Here is an 18,005-nt window from a genome sequence, read left to right on the forward strand (position 1 = left end):
GACTGCGCCGCGCCTCACCGTCGCCCCCGCCCCGCCCGCCGCCCGCCGGCCCCGGGCCCCGTGCCGCGGCCGCAGCCCCGCCGCCGCCCCCGCCGCCGGGGACATGTCTAACCCCGGGGGCCGGAGGAACGGGCCCGTCAAGCTGCGCCTGACAGGTGAGGGGGCTGGGCGGGCGGCGGGAGCCAGGCCGGGGCGGCGGCGGGGTGGGCGAGCCGGCGGGGGGTGCCTGTGGCCTTGAGAAGGGCCAGGGTCGCGATCAATGGTGAGTGGGAGGTCGGGGACGTGGGAAGGCCTAGTTCAGGGAGAGTAACTGCAAAACCACTCTCCCTCGTTGGGAGATTCTTAGAAAAGCCAAGGGTGACTCGGGGGTCTTTTGTTGTTGTTTTTTGGGGGGGTCCCCCCGTTGGAATTCCAGGCGGATTTGAGGTCGAAAAGCCTTGGCCGAGAAGCACGACTCTCTCCCGGGGCGTCGGGGAGCAGCCCTTGGGCTGCTGCCCAGGTAGGGTCGTGGAGGGGATGAGGAGCTCCTGTGGCGGGGATTATTGAATCCGGCTGCTGACTGCGCGCAGTAAACACTCCTTAAAAATGGAGCGCTTAACGGGAGGGTGTGTGTGTGTGTGTTCCCCGGTTGTTAACTTGTTCGCCCACTTATGCCCGCGTGCAAAACCTTCCCTCTCGGCTGCCAGGCGCAGCAGCCGGTTCCACACACCTGAAACGCACGACTTTAGAGGGAAGGAGACCGAGGTTGACTTTTCCGGTGTGTCTGCCTGATCCGACGACTCGGGCTCATTGTACCCTCTGTGTTTTGGAAGTGTTTGATTGTAGGGTAGTATGTTTGGGGTTGTTCCTTGTAGGCCGCAGAACTTGTGTCTCACTTCTAACTCTAGACCTGCTTTAAAAACACACTTTTTTTGAGTCCCTTTCTAAGTTTGTGCTCAGACGGACTTTGAAGCAAAGTTTTTCTCTCTTTCCCCACTCTCCTCCCCTTCCTTTTTCTAAATGGAAAAGAATGTCTGGAGGGGTTGCTGGATAGCAGGCTTTTCTTACGAAGTGTTTATGATCCCAAGTGTATTAGATCTTTAATGTTACAAGTACATTTTTGATGTTCTTACATGGTCGTTTTACCCCATTTTAGGGAAAAATTATTTGGAGTTTCAAACGTGTAAATGAAACCATTGTAATTCTGGCTTCATTATTCGCTATTAATAAATTATGCAGGTTGATATTCGGATATGTGGTGAGAAAGATGACTTTCCTTAGAGAATCTGTGTGTGTGTGTGGGTGGGTGCGTGTGTAAGAATAAACTGTAATTATGTTTGTCTCCACTAGACTTTGAGATTTATATGGACTAATTTTGTAATTGAATGCTTGTATGTTACATCCCAGTCCACTGGCTGAACTTTCGAGATAAAAACTTGCAGTGAATTAGGTATTCGAGAATTTAGCCTGACTATATGTTGGCTGCAATTTTTAAAATATATTACTTTCATGACAGTTTTACTTTCTCTAGGGAATATTGCAAAGAATCATTAACTGAGTGGTTCTTAATGGGAAACCAGGATTGGGGGATGCCTGTCTTCCCTACTTCCCCCCATTCAGTTTCCTTATTTTCTTAATCAATGTAAACCTTTGTAAGGGAATCTTTGTTTTAGAGTTTATCTACTGCTGTTCCTCTGTGGAGTCAGTCTTGTGTCAGTGATCATGGAAAGAACCTGTGATTCCAGGTGTGCAAAAGGCATCAGAAATAGCCTGGTGGCCACTTAATTCCTTCTAGGTTATATACACGATGAGAGCACGAGGGAGAAAACGGGGCTCTTGACTTTCTGCAGATAAAATGAGTTTGAGGTTTTTAATGTGATTCAGAAGATCTTAAAGTGTTTATCTGTGGTTTTCTTCCTCCATATGATACATGATAAAAATTCATGAGTAAAGTTAGAAAAGATTACACTTATTTTTGGAGGGATAGGGAATACTGGGCTAAATCTATAGAGTAATTTTGTATTTTTAGATTTTTCTGAGGAATTTTAAATACACTTTGTCCCCTTAATTGTAAAAACAGTTTTAGATACTCTGTTTCTTAAAACCATTGGGAATTTGTCTCTGTCATATTTTAAGAGAAAACTATTTAAATATTAAAAACTTCGCCTTCTTCCTTTTGGTTACGAATGGTAGAGTCCCTTCTGTTTTGCCAGGAAGGTTAATATGTATTTTTTCATTTTTGTCCACTTACAAATTAGATGGTATAGATTTTAACAAATAGATTTTAAGAGCTGGATTCAATTAGCAGCTTTTTAGGACATAAACATTAAAGAGTTAGATGGAAAAGATTGTTTTGACTGACTGGATAAATGACAGGGCTGTGTTTGATGTGCGTCCAGGAATTGGTCTGGAGCTGGTGCCCAACTTTTCAGTCCATCTTGAGAAGCCAAATAAAATATTTAACCTAGGCCTCATTTTGTTTAAAAAAAAAAAAAAAAGGTTGATTCTTTGTTAAGACCTTAAGAAATGTTTGGCATACCTTGAGACTAAGTGTTTAACAGTTCATTTAGATCTGGGTTCCATAATAGAGGAAAATTACTTAAAAAAAAAATGGGGGGGGGCAAATCCCATAGTGAATTTTTACTTGGATTACAGTATACTTGAACTGTAAGATGATGTAAAATAATTGTTCTTTGCTTTAAGTTAATACCATATTAGTATTTTACATTTATAGACTGTCTTTGATTCCAAGGTGCTTCATGAATTCTAGTTACTCAGTTATGTCCTTCACATAGAGCTGCGTCTTTACTGAAAGATGTAAACAGCTTTTGCATGGTGTTTGTCACAGACACACACACACACCCCTCCCCCCACATATACATTCTCACATGTACACACAAACTGAAGGAAAAATATTTGAACCATGAGATCTCTGCACACAACAGATATTATACTTTTCCACGTTATTCCTAAGACTACAGTCAATTAGCGAACTGTTTGATATTTCTTGATGCGAAGAAGGCAGTGCTAATTTAATATGAAATTTGAAATTCCTCAGGTCATTGGTGGTTAAGATCTGATTTTGTCCATCAAACTACTTCCTTTTTTCTGTGACACATTAACACTTGATCATTAAAATGGGCTACATGGTAAAGCTATCAATTTCAACTGGTATTTGTACAGAAAATTAATTATAAAATGTAAATTCTTATACATTAGACTTATGCATAGGGTTTTCTTATGACGGTTTGGATAGAAGATATTCTTTGAGGTTAAAAAATTGAGGGTAATTTTTTATATTATTACTGTTTTGGAAAACCAAAGGCTGGAAAAAGCAGTTTACTATACTTTCTAATATTTAAAATTCTTAGATATGGAGAAATAACAGATTACTTCTCCAAAACATTTATTGTAGACCTGTTTGTAATTTAAATGGTTTTGTACACTGTTCCTTGTTACTAATTTATAAAATCCTAAGCAGTAATGTGGTTAACCTTGGCTATAGCTAAAGCAAAATTAACTTTTAAAAAGTCTTATTTCATATATGTTGGTATCTTAGTATTGTTTTCTTACATATTTTGTTGATTCAAAAATTTTAAAAGTTACAACTTGGTTCTCATGGTTTTCTAAGTGGGAATGTGCCTGAACACCATAATGATTTGTTCTATGGGTGTTAATAATTTGAATGTCCCCAATTCATATTTTTTTCCCTTGGTGTCTGAGGATGAAGCCAGTGTGACTTAGCTCCTTCCTTGTCTCTTAAGTTTCTCTCTTCTAGTCTGACCTTCAGGCAGGGACTGAAGCTGCCTAGGTGCTTAATGTAGTTTGGTTTTCATTGGTGACTAAAGTGTGGATGTGTGTGTGTGTGTGTTTAAACATGGATTCTGCCTTTTTCCTGTTGGTTGAACTGTAACTATCACAACATACTGACATTTATTTAGCATATAATTTAGCATATTTAGTATATAACTCCATTTTCAAGGTTAATGAAGGTCCATGCTTTAGCACTGCGAGGTCTTTATTTTAGCCATTTTTGGTATCTTCCAACAATTTTGAAGGCTTTCAAAGATGTACTATGCCTTACTCTTCGAGTAGTCCGTCCTTAACAGAACTTAATGTTTTATTTATGATTCAGTGCCAGGTGGCTCAGTGGTAAAGAATCCGCCTGCCATGCAGGAGTTGTGGGTTCAATCCCTGGGTCAGGACAATCCCCTGGAGAAGGAAATGGCAACCCACTCCTGTATTCTTGCCTGGGAAATCCCATCTACAGAGGAGCCTGGCGGGCTACAGTCCTTGGAGTTGCAAAAGAGTTGGACATGACTTAGCGATGGAACAGTAACAACGATCCTTAATGAATATGTTATTGTGCTGGTGTGATGTGTAGTACGAGGATGTCATCATGGCGTGTAGGGAGGACTGTTTGATTCTGGCTGTATGTTGCCCTGTTCTTACAGCTTTTTCTCTTTGCTCTCATTTTTGTTTATTGGTACTTTGTTCTAAGAGTGCTAAACCTTGGAAATATATTGTTGTAATCAGCATTGTTACGTGTTTCTGTATAAGGGACATGTATTGAATGCTTATTAAGTGCCACATACCATATTAAGGTTACATCTATTATTACTTGTAATTCTCATACTCCAAGAGGTAGGAGAAACTCGGAGAGGTTAAGTACACGTCAGAGCCCAAGTTTTCTGTCTAGGGTGCCTGTTACAAACTTTTAAGATCTTGTGTAGAAAATAAAACAGCTTCATTTATTTTGACTTACCCTTGTCCCTCGAAATCCTTGCTCATCTTTTAAGGCTCAACTCAAGGAACCCTTATCCATAAATTTCTCCTTGACCGGTGTTGACCTTTCCTCTGTGACTAAGAGGCTCTACCTCTAGCATCAGACCTAACTCAGAGAAGGCAGTGACTTGTCTTGAGTTATCTATGCTTAGTGAGTGTTGTCAATGCTGTAAACTCATATGAAGGCAGAATTCTGTTTCAACATGGATTAAGAGCTTTCTGGCATTTTATTTTGAATGAATGCTGGAGACATAGAAGTAATTCTGTGTATTTTTACATGTGTTCCTTATGACCAGTACTCTGGGTGTGAGTGGCAAGAGATGAGGCTGTAGATAGGACCAACCCATTTTAGGACCTTGTTATATAGAAATTTTGCCAAGAAGTTTGATTTTTAAAATTTTTTACAGTGGTGGGAACCATTGAAGGATTTTAAACCTTCGATATATTCGATGTTTAGAAGCTTCAGTCTTCAGGCAATCAGGATGGACTGGAATGGAAACTGTGAAGACTGATTTTAGGATAACCAGTTAAGAGAATGCTCTACAATCACCGTTTTTCGTGTTTTTTTTTCTTGTTTTAACTTTTATTTCTAAATTTTGTTTCTATAGATAATTGCTGTAAACATCTTGGTGTAGATAAATTTTTTTTAAGGGTTGTTTTCTTAGGATATTTCCATAGAGCGCTGTTGCATTAAAGGGTGTGGATCTTTTTAGGTGGTTGATGAATTTTTTTTCCTAAGGCTATTTCCTAAAAGAATTGTGCCTGTTTAGAGCGGCATTGAATAAATGTATCCCTCTTAATATTCTATTACAAGAATTGGCTCTTGTTCTTTTTTAAATGTTTGCTAACTTCATGACAAAGAGTATTTAACAGTTTCTTGTAATGTTGAGTATTTTCCTGTTAACTAATTATTTCTCTTTGTTGACTTGTTTGGTCTTGTCCTAGATATTGGTTAGGCTCTGTGTGTTTTTCTTGGGTGATCTGCTTGAGAATTGAAAAAGGTATTAATCTATTGTCATACTTGTTACAGACATTTTCCCTAGTTTGTTATTTGACTTTTAATTTTGATCATTTTTGGAAGAAAAGTGATTTTGAATAAATTTGTTACTTAAGGAGTCAAATTTGTCCAACTTTCCCTTTGTTTTTTCTGTCTTTTATACTTAGGGAAGCCCTTTTCTTCAAGAGGCTTGTAAATATTTAATTTTGTTTTATTTTAGTGTTTTTAAAAATGCTTTAGGAAGATATTGCCCCCCAAATTGCTATTCAGTCATCTCATCATTATTTGTTAACCAGTTCCTCCTTTTCATAGTGCTGTGATACCTTTTTGTTATGTTAATATGTTAGTTACAATGGATGAGCTCTTGTCAGTGCCATACTCTTTTCAATATTATAGCTTATAATTTAGTTTAATCTTCTCTTTGTACCAGAAAAACATTTTTGCTCTTTTTTATTTGCTCTTCCAAGTTAACTCCAATTAAATGGTTAAATTTAAAAACAAATTCATTGATTGTGATTAGAATCCATTAATCTGGGAAAAGGAGGCATTTAAGTGTATTTCATTTTTCCACCTAGAAACATGCAGTGTTTTTATGTTTATTTGAACTTTTGTTTATATTGCTTCAGTTCAGTTCAGTCGCTCAGTCGTGTCCGACTCTGCGACCCCATGAATCGCAGCACGCCAGGCCTCCCTGTCCATCACCAACTCCCAGAGTTCACTCAGACTCAGGTCCATCGAGTCAGTGATGCCATCCAGCCATCTCATCCTCTCTCGTCCCCTTCTCCTCCTGCCCCCAATCCCTCCCAGCATCAGAGTCTTTTCCAATGAGTCAACTCTTCACATGAGGTGGCCAAAGTACTGGAGTTTCAGCTTTAGCATCATTCCTTCCAAAGAAATCCCAGGGCTGATCTCCTTCAGAATGGATTGGTTGGATCTCCTTGCAGTCCAAGGGACTCTCAAGAGCCTTCTCCAACACCAGTTCAAAAGCATCAATTCTTCGGCACTCAGCCTTCTTCACAGTCCAACTCTCACATCCATACATGACCACAGGAAAAACCATAGCCTTGACTAGACGGACCTTAGTTGGCAAAGTTAATGTCTCTGCTTTTGAATATGCTATCTAGGTTGGTCAGAACTTTTCTTCCAAGGAGTAAGCGTCTTTTAATTTCATGGCTGCAATCACCATCTGCAGTGATTTTGGAGCCCCAAAAAATAAAGTCTAACACTGTTTCCCCATCTATTTCCCATGAAGTGATGGGACCGGATGCCATGATCTTCGTTTAGACTAGCTTAATAGTTTTCTATGTTTTTTTTTTTTTTTTGACATGTAAAAGGTCTTAGTTTATTCTCTCTTTCATGAAAAATCTGCACAATCACCACAGATACAGTCACTGCAGAATCTTTACTCCTTCTTTTTGCCAGCACCAACGTTGGCCTTTGCAGTCCCCCTGACTTTCTTCATTCTGTTCTTGCGTTCCTTTCGCTGTTTTCTTGAGGTCTTTTTCTTCTCATACAGGCCATGTCTTGCAAGCCTATGTTTGGGCTCATTCTTCTTCGCGTAATCCAAGGAATCGTAAATCATGCCGAAGCCAGTTGTCTTGCCACCACCAAAATGAGTTCTGAATCCAAAAACAAAGATGACATCTGGTATGGTCTTGTACATTTTGGCCAGTTTTTCCCGAATTTCTGTTTTAGGTACTGTTGCCTTTCCAGGGTGAAGAACATCGATGACCATTTGTTTCCGCTGAAGCAGTCGGTTGGTCATGAACTTCCTAGTCCGGATAGTTACTGTGTCATTCATGATGGCAGCTGATCTTCCTCTTTCTATGTTTTAATGTAATTCCAGCTAATTTATATTTGTAGCATATTCATTGTATTTTCTAACCTTAGTTATTGGTTTGCATTTAGGATTGCAGTCATATCTATTTTTGCTTGATTAGAGAGACTTTGCTGAACACTGAGCCTACTAATATTTCACTAGTGCTAGTCTTCCAGATATCAATATTTGGCATTAAAAAAAAATTTTGTTTATTTGGTTGCACCAGGTCTTGGTTGTAACATACGGTATCTAGTTCCCTGACCAAGGATCAAACGCTGGCCCCCCTGCATTGGGAGTGTGGAATCTTAGCCCCTGGACCACTAGGGAAGTCCCGAGTATTTGGCATTTTTTACAGTTGAGTGTTAACACTAAATTTTTTTTCTTTTCATTTGGATTTTTGCACTAATATGTGATTAATTGAACAAAGTGAAGAATTTTATATTAGTTTATTTTAGAATCACTTCTAAAGGCATTGACTTTAAAAACTGCTTTTGATATGAATTTAGAAATTTCAACATGTGTCTTAAGTTTGGCAGTTTGGTCTGGTTTCTTATTAAAAATCCACAGCAGACATAAAACTTAGTTTTAAAATAAATGCTGATTTTGGGGTGGGAATTCCTACATAGATGATCGCACAAATCGCATTTCTTTCTTCCCCAGAAGTTTCCTCCTGCCTCTTCACAGGCAGTCTTCTGCCACCCCCGGTCCTTGGCAACCACTGATTCCCTTTCTGTTGCTGTTGTTTTGCCTTTCCTAGAATTTTACATAAATGGGACCGTACAGTACGTGGTATTCTGAGTCAGGCTTCTTTCCTTAGTGTAGTGCTTTTGAGGTCCATCCAAGTTGTGTATCAGTTGTTTGTTCCTTTTATTGCAGAAGAATGTTGCATTGTACACACAATACCCCATTTTATTTACGCGTTCACAAATATCCAGACATTGGTTTCCTGTTTTTTGCCATATGTAAAGCCATCATAAAGGAAATTTGGGTATACCTCTCTTTGTGAACATGTTTTTATTTCTCTTGGGTAAATATTTAGGATTGTTGGATCATATGGTAAGTATGTCTTTAACTTAAACACCAAACTGCTAAACTGTTTTTCAAAGTTGTACCATTTTTGTTTTTCTGTCGGAAGCTTCTGAGAGTTCCAGTTGCTCCCAATCCTAGCCAGAGCTTTAGCACTTGCTGTTGTCAGTCTTTGATTTTAACCATTCTAATTGATGTGTGAAAGTGAAGTCGCTTAGTCGTGTCTGACTTTTTGCGACCCCATGGACTGTAGCCTACTAGGCTCCTCCCTCCATGGGATTCTCCAGACAAGAGTACTGGAGTGGAATTGATGTGTAGAGATAACTTAAGTGTAGTTTTAGTTTTAATTCCTTTACTGACCTACAGTGTTAGGCATCTTTTAATAGACTTATTTGTCATCTGTGTTTCTTTGGTGAATATCTTTTCAAATCTTTTGCTCACAGTTTTAAAATTGAATTGTTTTCTTACTGAGTTTTGAGAATTCTTTTTGTATTCTGGATACAGGTTCTTTATCAGATAAGTGTTTTGCAGATATTTTCTCCTAATATGCATGTGGCTTTTTCCTCCCCTTAATAGTGTCTCAAAGAGCAGAAGTTTTGAATTTTGAATAAGCCCTATTCATCAGTTTTTTTCTTTATGGTTCATGCTTTTTATGTCGAATATAAGAAATCTTTTCCTAATCCACAGTTCTAAAGATTTTCTGTGTTTTCTTCTGCAATATTTATATTAGCTCTTAAATTTCGGTCCTCTTACATTTCGGTCTAGACTCTCCTGCTGCTGCTGCTGTTTCTAAGTCACTTCAGTCGTGTCTGACTCTGTGTGACCCCATAGACGGCAGCCTACCAGGCTCCTCTGTCCATGGGATTTCCCAGGCAAGACTACTGGAGTGGGGTGCCACTGCCTTCTCGCAAAGTTAATTTTTTAATTTGCTGTGATTAAGTAAGGGTCAGGTTCTTTTTCTTTTTTTCTCAACAGATAGCCGATTTTCCTCCCACTACTTGTTAAAATGCTTTTGTTTCCTCCATTGAATTGTCTTGGCACCTTCGCTAAAAATCAGTTGACAACATACATGTTCTCTTTCTGGACTCTATTCTGTTCCTTTTATCCAGCATTCTTTTCTTTGTAAGTTTATTGTTTATAATTAACACTTTCTTATTACTGTAACTTTAATATAAGTCTTCTGATTTCACACATTGATTAAACTTTTTGGAAACATCTTGAAAACAGTTTAATAAGCATAGTTGAGTCTTCAGTGTAGGACCCCATAATGATTTAGAATCTTGTAATGGTCTGGAGCCATTATTTCATTTATTTAGTCAACAAATACTTATCAGTTTCTTGACATGTGTCAGACATTAATTTTTTAAACTCTATAATACCATGAATGGAAGTATAATAAATCAGAATAAACCTAGGTTGGGCTCACTTGTTTTTCTTTTTAAAATTCGATTACAAATCTTTAAGAAGTTTTTTTTGATTATTTTTGTCTCTTACTGATGAAAGTGGATAACAATAAGTATAACATAATGAAGTTTGCTGTTTACAGCTACCAGCCCCTTCAAATAATTTTTGGAAAAAGGTGGGATAGAAAATCAACATATCTAAAATGTGGCAATAGAAAAGGATATAATTGTTTTGTTAAATGTGGGTTGAATTACATTTTTTTAAACCTTTATTCTATGAGCATTTTTCTATAAGACAAAGGAAAAACAATTTTTTATTGAAGTATAGTTGATTTATCATGTTATGTTAATTTTTGCTGTACAGCAAAGTGATTCACTTATATATATATATATATTTGTGTGTGTATATATATATATTCTTTTTTTCCCCTGTTCTTTTCCATTATGGCTTGTCATATACAGAGTATAGTTCCTCTGTGTTATACAGTTGGACCTTGTGGTTAATTCATTCCATACATCTGCTAACTCCAGCTTCCCACTCCTTCCCTCCCACAGCCCCCCACCCTGGCAGCTGTGCGCCTGTCTCTGTTTGGTGGATTAGGTTCATTTGTGTCATATTTTAGATTCCACAAGTGAGTGGTATGGTATTTGTCTTTCTGATTTACTGATAATCTCTAGTCCATCCATGTGGCTGCAGATGGCATTATTTCATTCTATTTTAATGGCTGAGTTGTATTCCATTGTATATATGTACCACGTCTTCTTTGTCCATTCATCTGTTGATAGACATGTAGATTCTTTCTGTGTGTTGACTACTGTGAAGAGCACTGCTATGAACATTGGAGTGTGTATATCTTTTTGGATTAGGGTTGTAACTGGCTATATGCCCAAGAATGGGATTGCTGGATCATATGGTAATTCTATAATTTTATTTATTTATTGGCTGTGCTGAGTTTTTAAAAGCCTCAGTAGTTGTGGCACATGGGCTTAGTTGCTCTGTGGGATGTGGGATCTTCCTGGATTAAGGATCGAACCTGTGTCTCCTGCACTGGCAGGCAGATTCTTTAGTGCTGAGGTACCAGCACTAAATTACCTCATATGGTAATTTTATTTTTAGCTTTCTGAGGAAGGTTTATACTGTTTTCCATAGTGACTGTACCAATTCACATTCCTACCAATGGCGTAGGAGGATTCTCTTTCCCACATCCTCTCCAGCATTTGTTATTTGTCAAGTTTTTAATGATGACCATTCTGACTGGTATGAGGTGGTATCTCATTGTAGTTTTGATCTCTAATAATTAGCGATGTTGAGCATCTTTTCATGTGCCTCTTGGCCATCTGAATATGGAAGAAAATTTTATTAAAATTTGAGCAGACTTTTTCATTTGACCACAGTGTATTCCTGGAAACTGTCATAAAGCAGACATCTACAGTGTAGACCTATTTACTGTTAAGGTTGGAGGCAGTTGGGATGTTGTGGAAAGTATAGAACTTGGAGCTAGGAAATGTGGGTTCGGATCTTGGCTATGCCACTGATAAACTTTGTATCTTTAAGCAAATCACTTATTCTCTTGGTGCCTATGCCTTTTAGTTATAAATACACGTTTAAAATGACAGTGTTAATTATTTTAGGATCCTGCTAGATAAGAAATAATGTCTGTGGAAAATACTGTTCTGTGTTCAAGTATTATGTTAATATATTTTGACATTTTTATCCAAAGATTGTGTTTTATTTTGTTTCTAATTTTTTGTTGGAGTATAGTTGATTTACAATGTTGTATTAGTTTCTGCAGTACAGCAAAGTGAATCATTTATATGTATACATATATCCACTCTTTTTAAGATTCTTTTCCCATTTAGGTAATTACAGAGTATTGAGTAGAGTTCCCTGTGCTATGCTGTAGGTTCTTACTGTTTATCTATTTTATATATATATATACTGTGCAAAGATAGTGTTTTAAATAGTCATAACCAATTATATGTTGTTTTATAGGAGCAAGTACAACATTAAAGAAGTAAAGGAGCTTGGGAGAATAATTTGAATGGCTTAGGGTTTTGGAGATGGGAGAACTGGTTCCATCCACATTGTCAATAACTTCTTGCTGGTACTTTCAAAAGTTGCCTGTAGTTTCATCTGTTGCCAGTAGGTGGAGATATTTCTGCATAGGTAGATATCAACAATGTGTAAAAGAAACTTGTAAAACTGAAACTCAAAGTTGTAAATAAGAGTTCTTAAAGAGAGTTGGAGAATTAGAAACTATCAAAGGTGATGCTGGCTTCTAGTGAAAATCTATGCTTTAGGATAAACTTCCTTATATAAACTGTATGTTATTAATATATGTATAGGAAGAATGCGTGCATGTGTGTGAAGTTGCTTCCGCCGTATTCTACTCTTTGCGACCCCATGGACTGTAGCCCTCCAGGCTCCTCTGTCCTGGATTCTCCAGGCAAGAATAGTGGAGTGGGTTGCCATGCCCTCCTCCAGGGGATCTTCCTGACCCAGGGATTGGACTTGCGTCTCTTACGCCTCTTTCATTGGCAGGTGGGTTCTTTTCCACTGGCATCACCTGGGAAGCCCCCCAAATTATTTTTGTTATATTAGAATTGCAAACATTGGGAGTTAATTCATTTTTAATTTTTGTATGATCTTATGTCATCAGCCTTTAACTTTCTCTTGTGAAGTAGAAAATTTATTGGTTGTTCAGAATCATATGAAGTTAATTCTAAATAAGGTTGAAAGAACTTTTTTAAAAATTGAGTTTTGTAAAGGAAGAAGAATGAAAAAGAGTTTTAAAAGTAAAATGGTATTTGATATATTCAAAATACCATGTCTGACACAGTACTTGATACATACTGTATCTTCGGTAAATATTTGTGAATTCAAGAATGATGAAATTGAAAAAAATGCCTGCATGGTTTGAAGACTTCATTTAAAACAAATAATAGAGTCTCTCTTTATGATGTTATTACTGAATTAACTGATATTTGTGCCTTAGTAAATTTTGACAGTGTTGTTATAAAGATAGAGGACTGAAGTACTCATTTAGGTTAGTATTTGACTTAATGAATAGTAATCTTTTACCATCCTCTGCAAAATTTACTTCTCTACAAAGTGAAGATCAGTCAGATATTCATTGCAAAAGATTTGTTTTTGCAGTGTCACCTAAGAAATTCACATGTATAACAAGTCTGTCAGTGTTAGGAAGATAATATTTTTTCAGAACTTTATAGTTTTAACTTGTTCTCATTTGTTATCTAATTTAATTGCTATTCAGATACTGACTTAGGTATTCTAAATCAGTGAAAGTGAAATATAATCTTTTATCTGATGAAATTTTTTTTCTTGAATCTTACAAAGAGAATAGTAATAGATTTTTTTGAGGGAACAATTGGTGCAACTTTTTAAGTTCCATAGAGATAAGGCTGGTTGTACCAAAAGTCTTTCATAATGCAATATGAACCCTTATACATTTTAGTTTTTTATTTCCTGTATATGTATATGTGTGTGTTAGTTGCTTAGTCGTGTCCAACTCGCTGCAACCCCATGGACTACATGTAGCCTGCCAGGCTCCTCTGTCCATGGGATTCTCCAGGCAAGAATACTGGAGTGGGTTGCCTTTCCTTCTCCAGGGGATCTTCCTGACCCAGGAATTGAACCTGGGTCTCCTGCATTGCAGGCAGATTCTTTACCATCTGAGCTATAGGGCAGTCCCTTCTATTTCTTAGTTGTTTTGAAATTTTAAAAGTTTAGGTAGATAGGAAAGCTTAGGTAGTGAACTACTCTTTTTATTATTTTAAAATATGTTGGTGATGTTATTTCAAGTTTTTCTGATTTCCAGTTTAGTTATCTTAAATCTTTTTTTCTCTAACTAGAGAGAGGACTTGGAATGGTGATGAAATGCTTATGTATCTGTTCCGTGATCATTTTTGAGAGTCTTACATGCACCTTAATTACCCTTAGGGGTAGGTTTTGGGATTTCAGGAAGAGTTTGGATCTTCATCTTGCTTTCAGGGAACCTGCAGTGTAAACAAGCAGAGACAAGACTTGATGGATGAAGTAACTGAACAATTAATGCTAGAGTTAATGTACATGCAATGAGGGTAAAATAAAAGAATGAAAACCTGTGGATATTTTTGAGGGAGTTCAAGGGAGCTCAATTTTTAAATTCTAAAGTTGATTAGTTTTTTATATTTTCTTCCTTTCTCTTTACAAAAGAAAGGCATATCTCTTGACCATCCCAAATAATATTGTCTTTGGTTTAAGAGATTTTCCAGGCCACCTAAGAGACAAGTCGATATATTGATGAGGTTGTTGAGAAGTCAGTGACTCCAATGAGTGATACCTTTTTACAAGTCATATAGTTTCAACCCTTTAATTTAGGGACTCGATCAAGTTGCTAGTTGATCATTAAAATTTTTTTTCATAAAAATAAGCTTTCTTAGCACTTGAATTTATAAAAATGAAAAATTGAAATAAAATATTTTCAATGAGCATTCATTGATAGACACATGAATGAATTAAAAATAAAACCTCATCCATCTTATGAAATGATGCATTTCTGATTCTCCTTTTCCTCATCTCCTCTCCCCCCTTTTGAATAAGTGTGTGTGTTAGTCTCTCAGTTGTGTCCAGCTCTTGGCAACTCCATGGATGTAGCCCACCAGGCTCCTCTGTCCAAGGAATTTTCTAGGCAGGAATACTGGAGTGGGTTGCCTTTTCTTCTCCAGGGGAACTTCCTGACCCAGGGGTCAAACCCAGGTCTTCTGTATTGCAGACAGATTCTTGACCATCTGTGCCACCAGAAATGTCTGGTTTGTTCTGATTAGGAGGCAGGGAACGCCTGTACATTCATTGTATTTGGTTGTATGTCTAAAGTCACTTTTAAAGTATAGGCCCATTGCCCCCTGCTTACCTTTCTTTTTTGAATTTACTTATTATAGAAACCAGATCTATTAAATACCTCCATCTAAGAACTCTGTATGATTTGCTTCTAGCCTTGTTTCCCATCATGCCTGTGTTCCATCATATGCCTATATTCCACGTTCTGAATTCCTCTTCTTTTCCTGTTCTTCACATTTTCTCATATCTCCCAAATTTTGATGGTACTGTTTCCTGAGACACTATTACAATATTTTCTTTCTAACCTAGTTGCTCTGCCCAGTCACTAGGCTTTTAAGACAGCCGAAGCATTATCTTCTCTGAGAAGTCATCCCAGACTTTCCCAGTTTGAGTTAGGTGCCCCTGTCTAATAGTTAGGGTCCTGATAGAGACAGATAACATTCTCACAAAAGATGAAGGAGAATGTCCTTCAGAGGTTACTTAGAATGAATGGGCGGGATTAAGGGAGTCCAGCTAGGAATGGTGCAGCCCCTTGGGACTAGCAGTGATGGGACGTTGCATCATCTTCGTGCAAGAAAGGGAGAGGGAGAGAGTAGCCATGGGAACCCAGAGAGACCCTTGCTGTTGCTTCTCATTTACTGAAGCCACTTTGAAGGTGAAGGGTAAGCGAGGCCAGTTAATATAGTCCATAAATGGCAGCCTCCTAGGACACTGTGTGCTAATTAAAGGATGGAGAATGATCTGAAGGAGCAAATAGAAATATACAGAATACCCGTATTTATATTCGTATAATACGTCAGCATACACCATTGCATCATTTATTATATTGACTTAAAATTCATTGTTTGTGGTGATGTTTTCCTCATAGCACTGTGAACTCCTCTCTGTAGCTATGAACTAGCTCTTACTCAGATTTGTCTGCCCACAGTGCTTATTAGATATTTGTTAAGTTTAAAGAAAGCGATGAATAAGATACATAATTTAAAAGATCTGTTCTACTTAGTGGTAATGTGTTGTTGATTCTTAGTTCAGAAGAGTAAGTCTATAATTTTTGCTTTGTTTGGCAGTTTTGCTGCTTCTGCAGTAATTGACTTACTCATTTTGATTGAAGAAAGGTCAGGGATTAATTTAGGCCATAATAGATAACTTCTGTGTTTAGAAGGATTATAATAGAAGACTGATTTATCTGAGCTCAGTGGCATGATAAGTGTATTTATGTACCTTCTTTTGCTATAGGAGAATCATGATGCAGGGAAAGAATCTGTAGAGGCTGTAAGGCCATAAAATTATGTTGATTTCAGGTAGAAATCAATATGATCAAATATTATTAGATATCGGAGAAGGCAATGGCACCCCACTCCAGTACTCTTGCCTGGAAAATCCCATGGATGGAGGAGCCTGGTAGGCTGCAGTCCATGGGGTCGCTAAGAGTCAGACATGACTGAGCAACTTCACTTTGACTTTTCACTTTCATGCATTGGAGAAGGAAATGGCAACCCACTCCACTGTTCTTGCCTGGAGAATCCCAGGGACGGGGGAGCCTGGTGGGCTGCAATCTATGGGGTGACACAGAGTCGGACACGACTGAAGTGACTTAGCAGCAGCAACATGCCTTGTTAGACTTTCTCTGGGTTATTACATAGCTTTTTCAAGTCTCTTAAATGAAAGCTGGTCTCTATATAGAAAGTGCACCCTCGTTGCTAGCCACATTCTTTCCCTCACCCCAGTTAAACTAATTATCATCTATTTACTATAAAGGCTTGTTAGAATTGCTGCATAAAAAATTACTCCAAAACTTAAAGGCCTAAAACAAGCAGTAATTTTTTTCTCTCTCATGATGTCCGTGGGTCACAAGTTTGGAAAGGGCTCTGTTGGGTGGTTTTGGTGCAGGATCTGTCATGTATTTTTATTCAAATGGTGACTGAAACTGAAATAACTGATGACTGGCTGGGCATTTATCTCTCTTCAGGTCATCTGCGAGCCTTTCCATGTGGTTTTCGGTGTAACTGCTAACATGACTGGCTCAGGGTACCAGAAGGAATTGTCAGGAAACAAGGTGGAAAGCTCCATCTTCTTTTCTGACTCAGCCTTAGAAGGTCCTTGTTGCATTTTATTGTTTACAAGCAAGTTACTTACAAGTTCTTCTAGATTCAGGGGAAGAGAGTGTGGACTGTATTTCTTGATGAAAAAAGTAGAAGAAAAGAATTTACAGTCATTTAAAAAGTTGTTATAGGTGACAGTGGTGGCAGCCTCTGCTGCTGCTACTTTTGGTTTTTAGATTGGACTCCATGCTCTTTGGTATCCTAATCTGATACTATTTTCCAGCATTTATAATTGAGTTATGTTCTACCTTTGAAGTTTCCAGAAATTTTATTACAGAGAACTTAACAAATGGCATAGAAATTTTCAACAATTTCTAAAAGAGTTAATGATAATTTGCTATGGTAATTTGTTATTAAAAGTAAAATTTCTATAAAGGATAAAGATACTCAGTGGAAACAGAAGCAGACTGGTAAGATGAAAGAAGGCAGATACTATTTGAATAAAATAATTTATGAAAATATGTGAATTGAATTATTTAATTCTCTGGAATGAGATTTATATTGAAAAAATATTGTAATTCAGGGCTAATAATCAAAGAATTTTAGTGCTCCCTCATCAGGTCTGCATTGTTTTTCTTTAAGCTTTTTATAATCAATTCTCCATGGAGCAGTTTCATTTAAAAAATGTAAATTGGATTATTTTACTCTCCTGTTTAAACATTCCAGTGGTTTTCCATTATACATTGAATGAAATAGACGTTATTTTGCACAAGATCCTGTATAATCTGTCCCTGTCTCTCCTTGGCTCATTATGCTTTAGTGACTTTAATTGTGTTTTGACTTCTTGAAAAGATCAATCTCTTTCCCACCTGAAGCAAACCCCCCCACCATTTTTTTTTTTAGTAATCTTTCCCTAGTTACTTATTTTTTTCTGTGTCAGTTTATAATTTCAGTTCAGTTGCTCAGTCGTGTCCGACTCTTTGGGACCCCATGGATCGCAGCACGCTAGGCCTCCTTGTCCATCACCAACTCCCGGAGTTCACCCAAACTCATGTCCATCGAGTCAGTGATGCCATCCAGCCATCTCATCCTCTCTCGTCCCCTTCTCCTCCTG

General features: G+C 37.7%; 2 protein-coding genes across 2 annotated transcripts in view; one reads left to right on the plus strand and one right to left on the minus strand.

The window, feature by feature from the left end:
* The first annotated feature begins 68 nt into the window (after window positions 1-68).
* Window positions 69-18,005, plus strand: part of SMURF2 (SMAD specific E3 ubiquitin protein ligase 2) — a 114,544-nt gene continuing 96,607 nt past the window's right edge. Inside the window, exon 1 of the mRNA XM_040244959.1 lies at window positions 69-155. Coding sequence (XP_040100893.1) covers window positions 104-155 — 52 coding nt within the window. The 5' untranslated portion in view covers window positions 69-103. The remainder of the gene's footprint in view (window positions 156-18,005) is intronic.
* Window positions 7,068-7,576, minus strand: LOC120866924 (40S ribosomal protein S24-like). The gene has a single exon (XM_040244960.1). The coding sequence runs from the start codon at window positions 7,560-7,562 to the stop codon at window positions 7,164-7,166; it is 399 nt and encodes a 132-aa protein (XP_040100894.1). The 5' UTR covers window positions 7,563-7,576; the 3' UTR covers window positions 7,068-7,163.

This window comes from Oryx dammah, unplaced genomic scaffold, assembly GCF_014754425.2.
Source record: "Oryx dammah isolate SB20612 unplaced genomic scaffold, SCBI_Odam_1.1 HiC_scaffold_8, whole genome shotgun sequence".
NCBI classification, from domain to species: Eukaryota; Metazoa; Chordata; class Mammalia; order Artiodactyla; family Bovidae; genus Oryx; species Oryx dammah.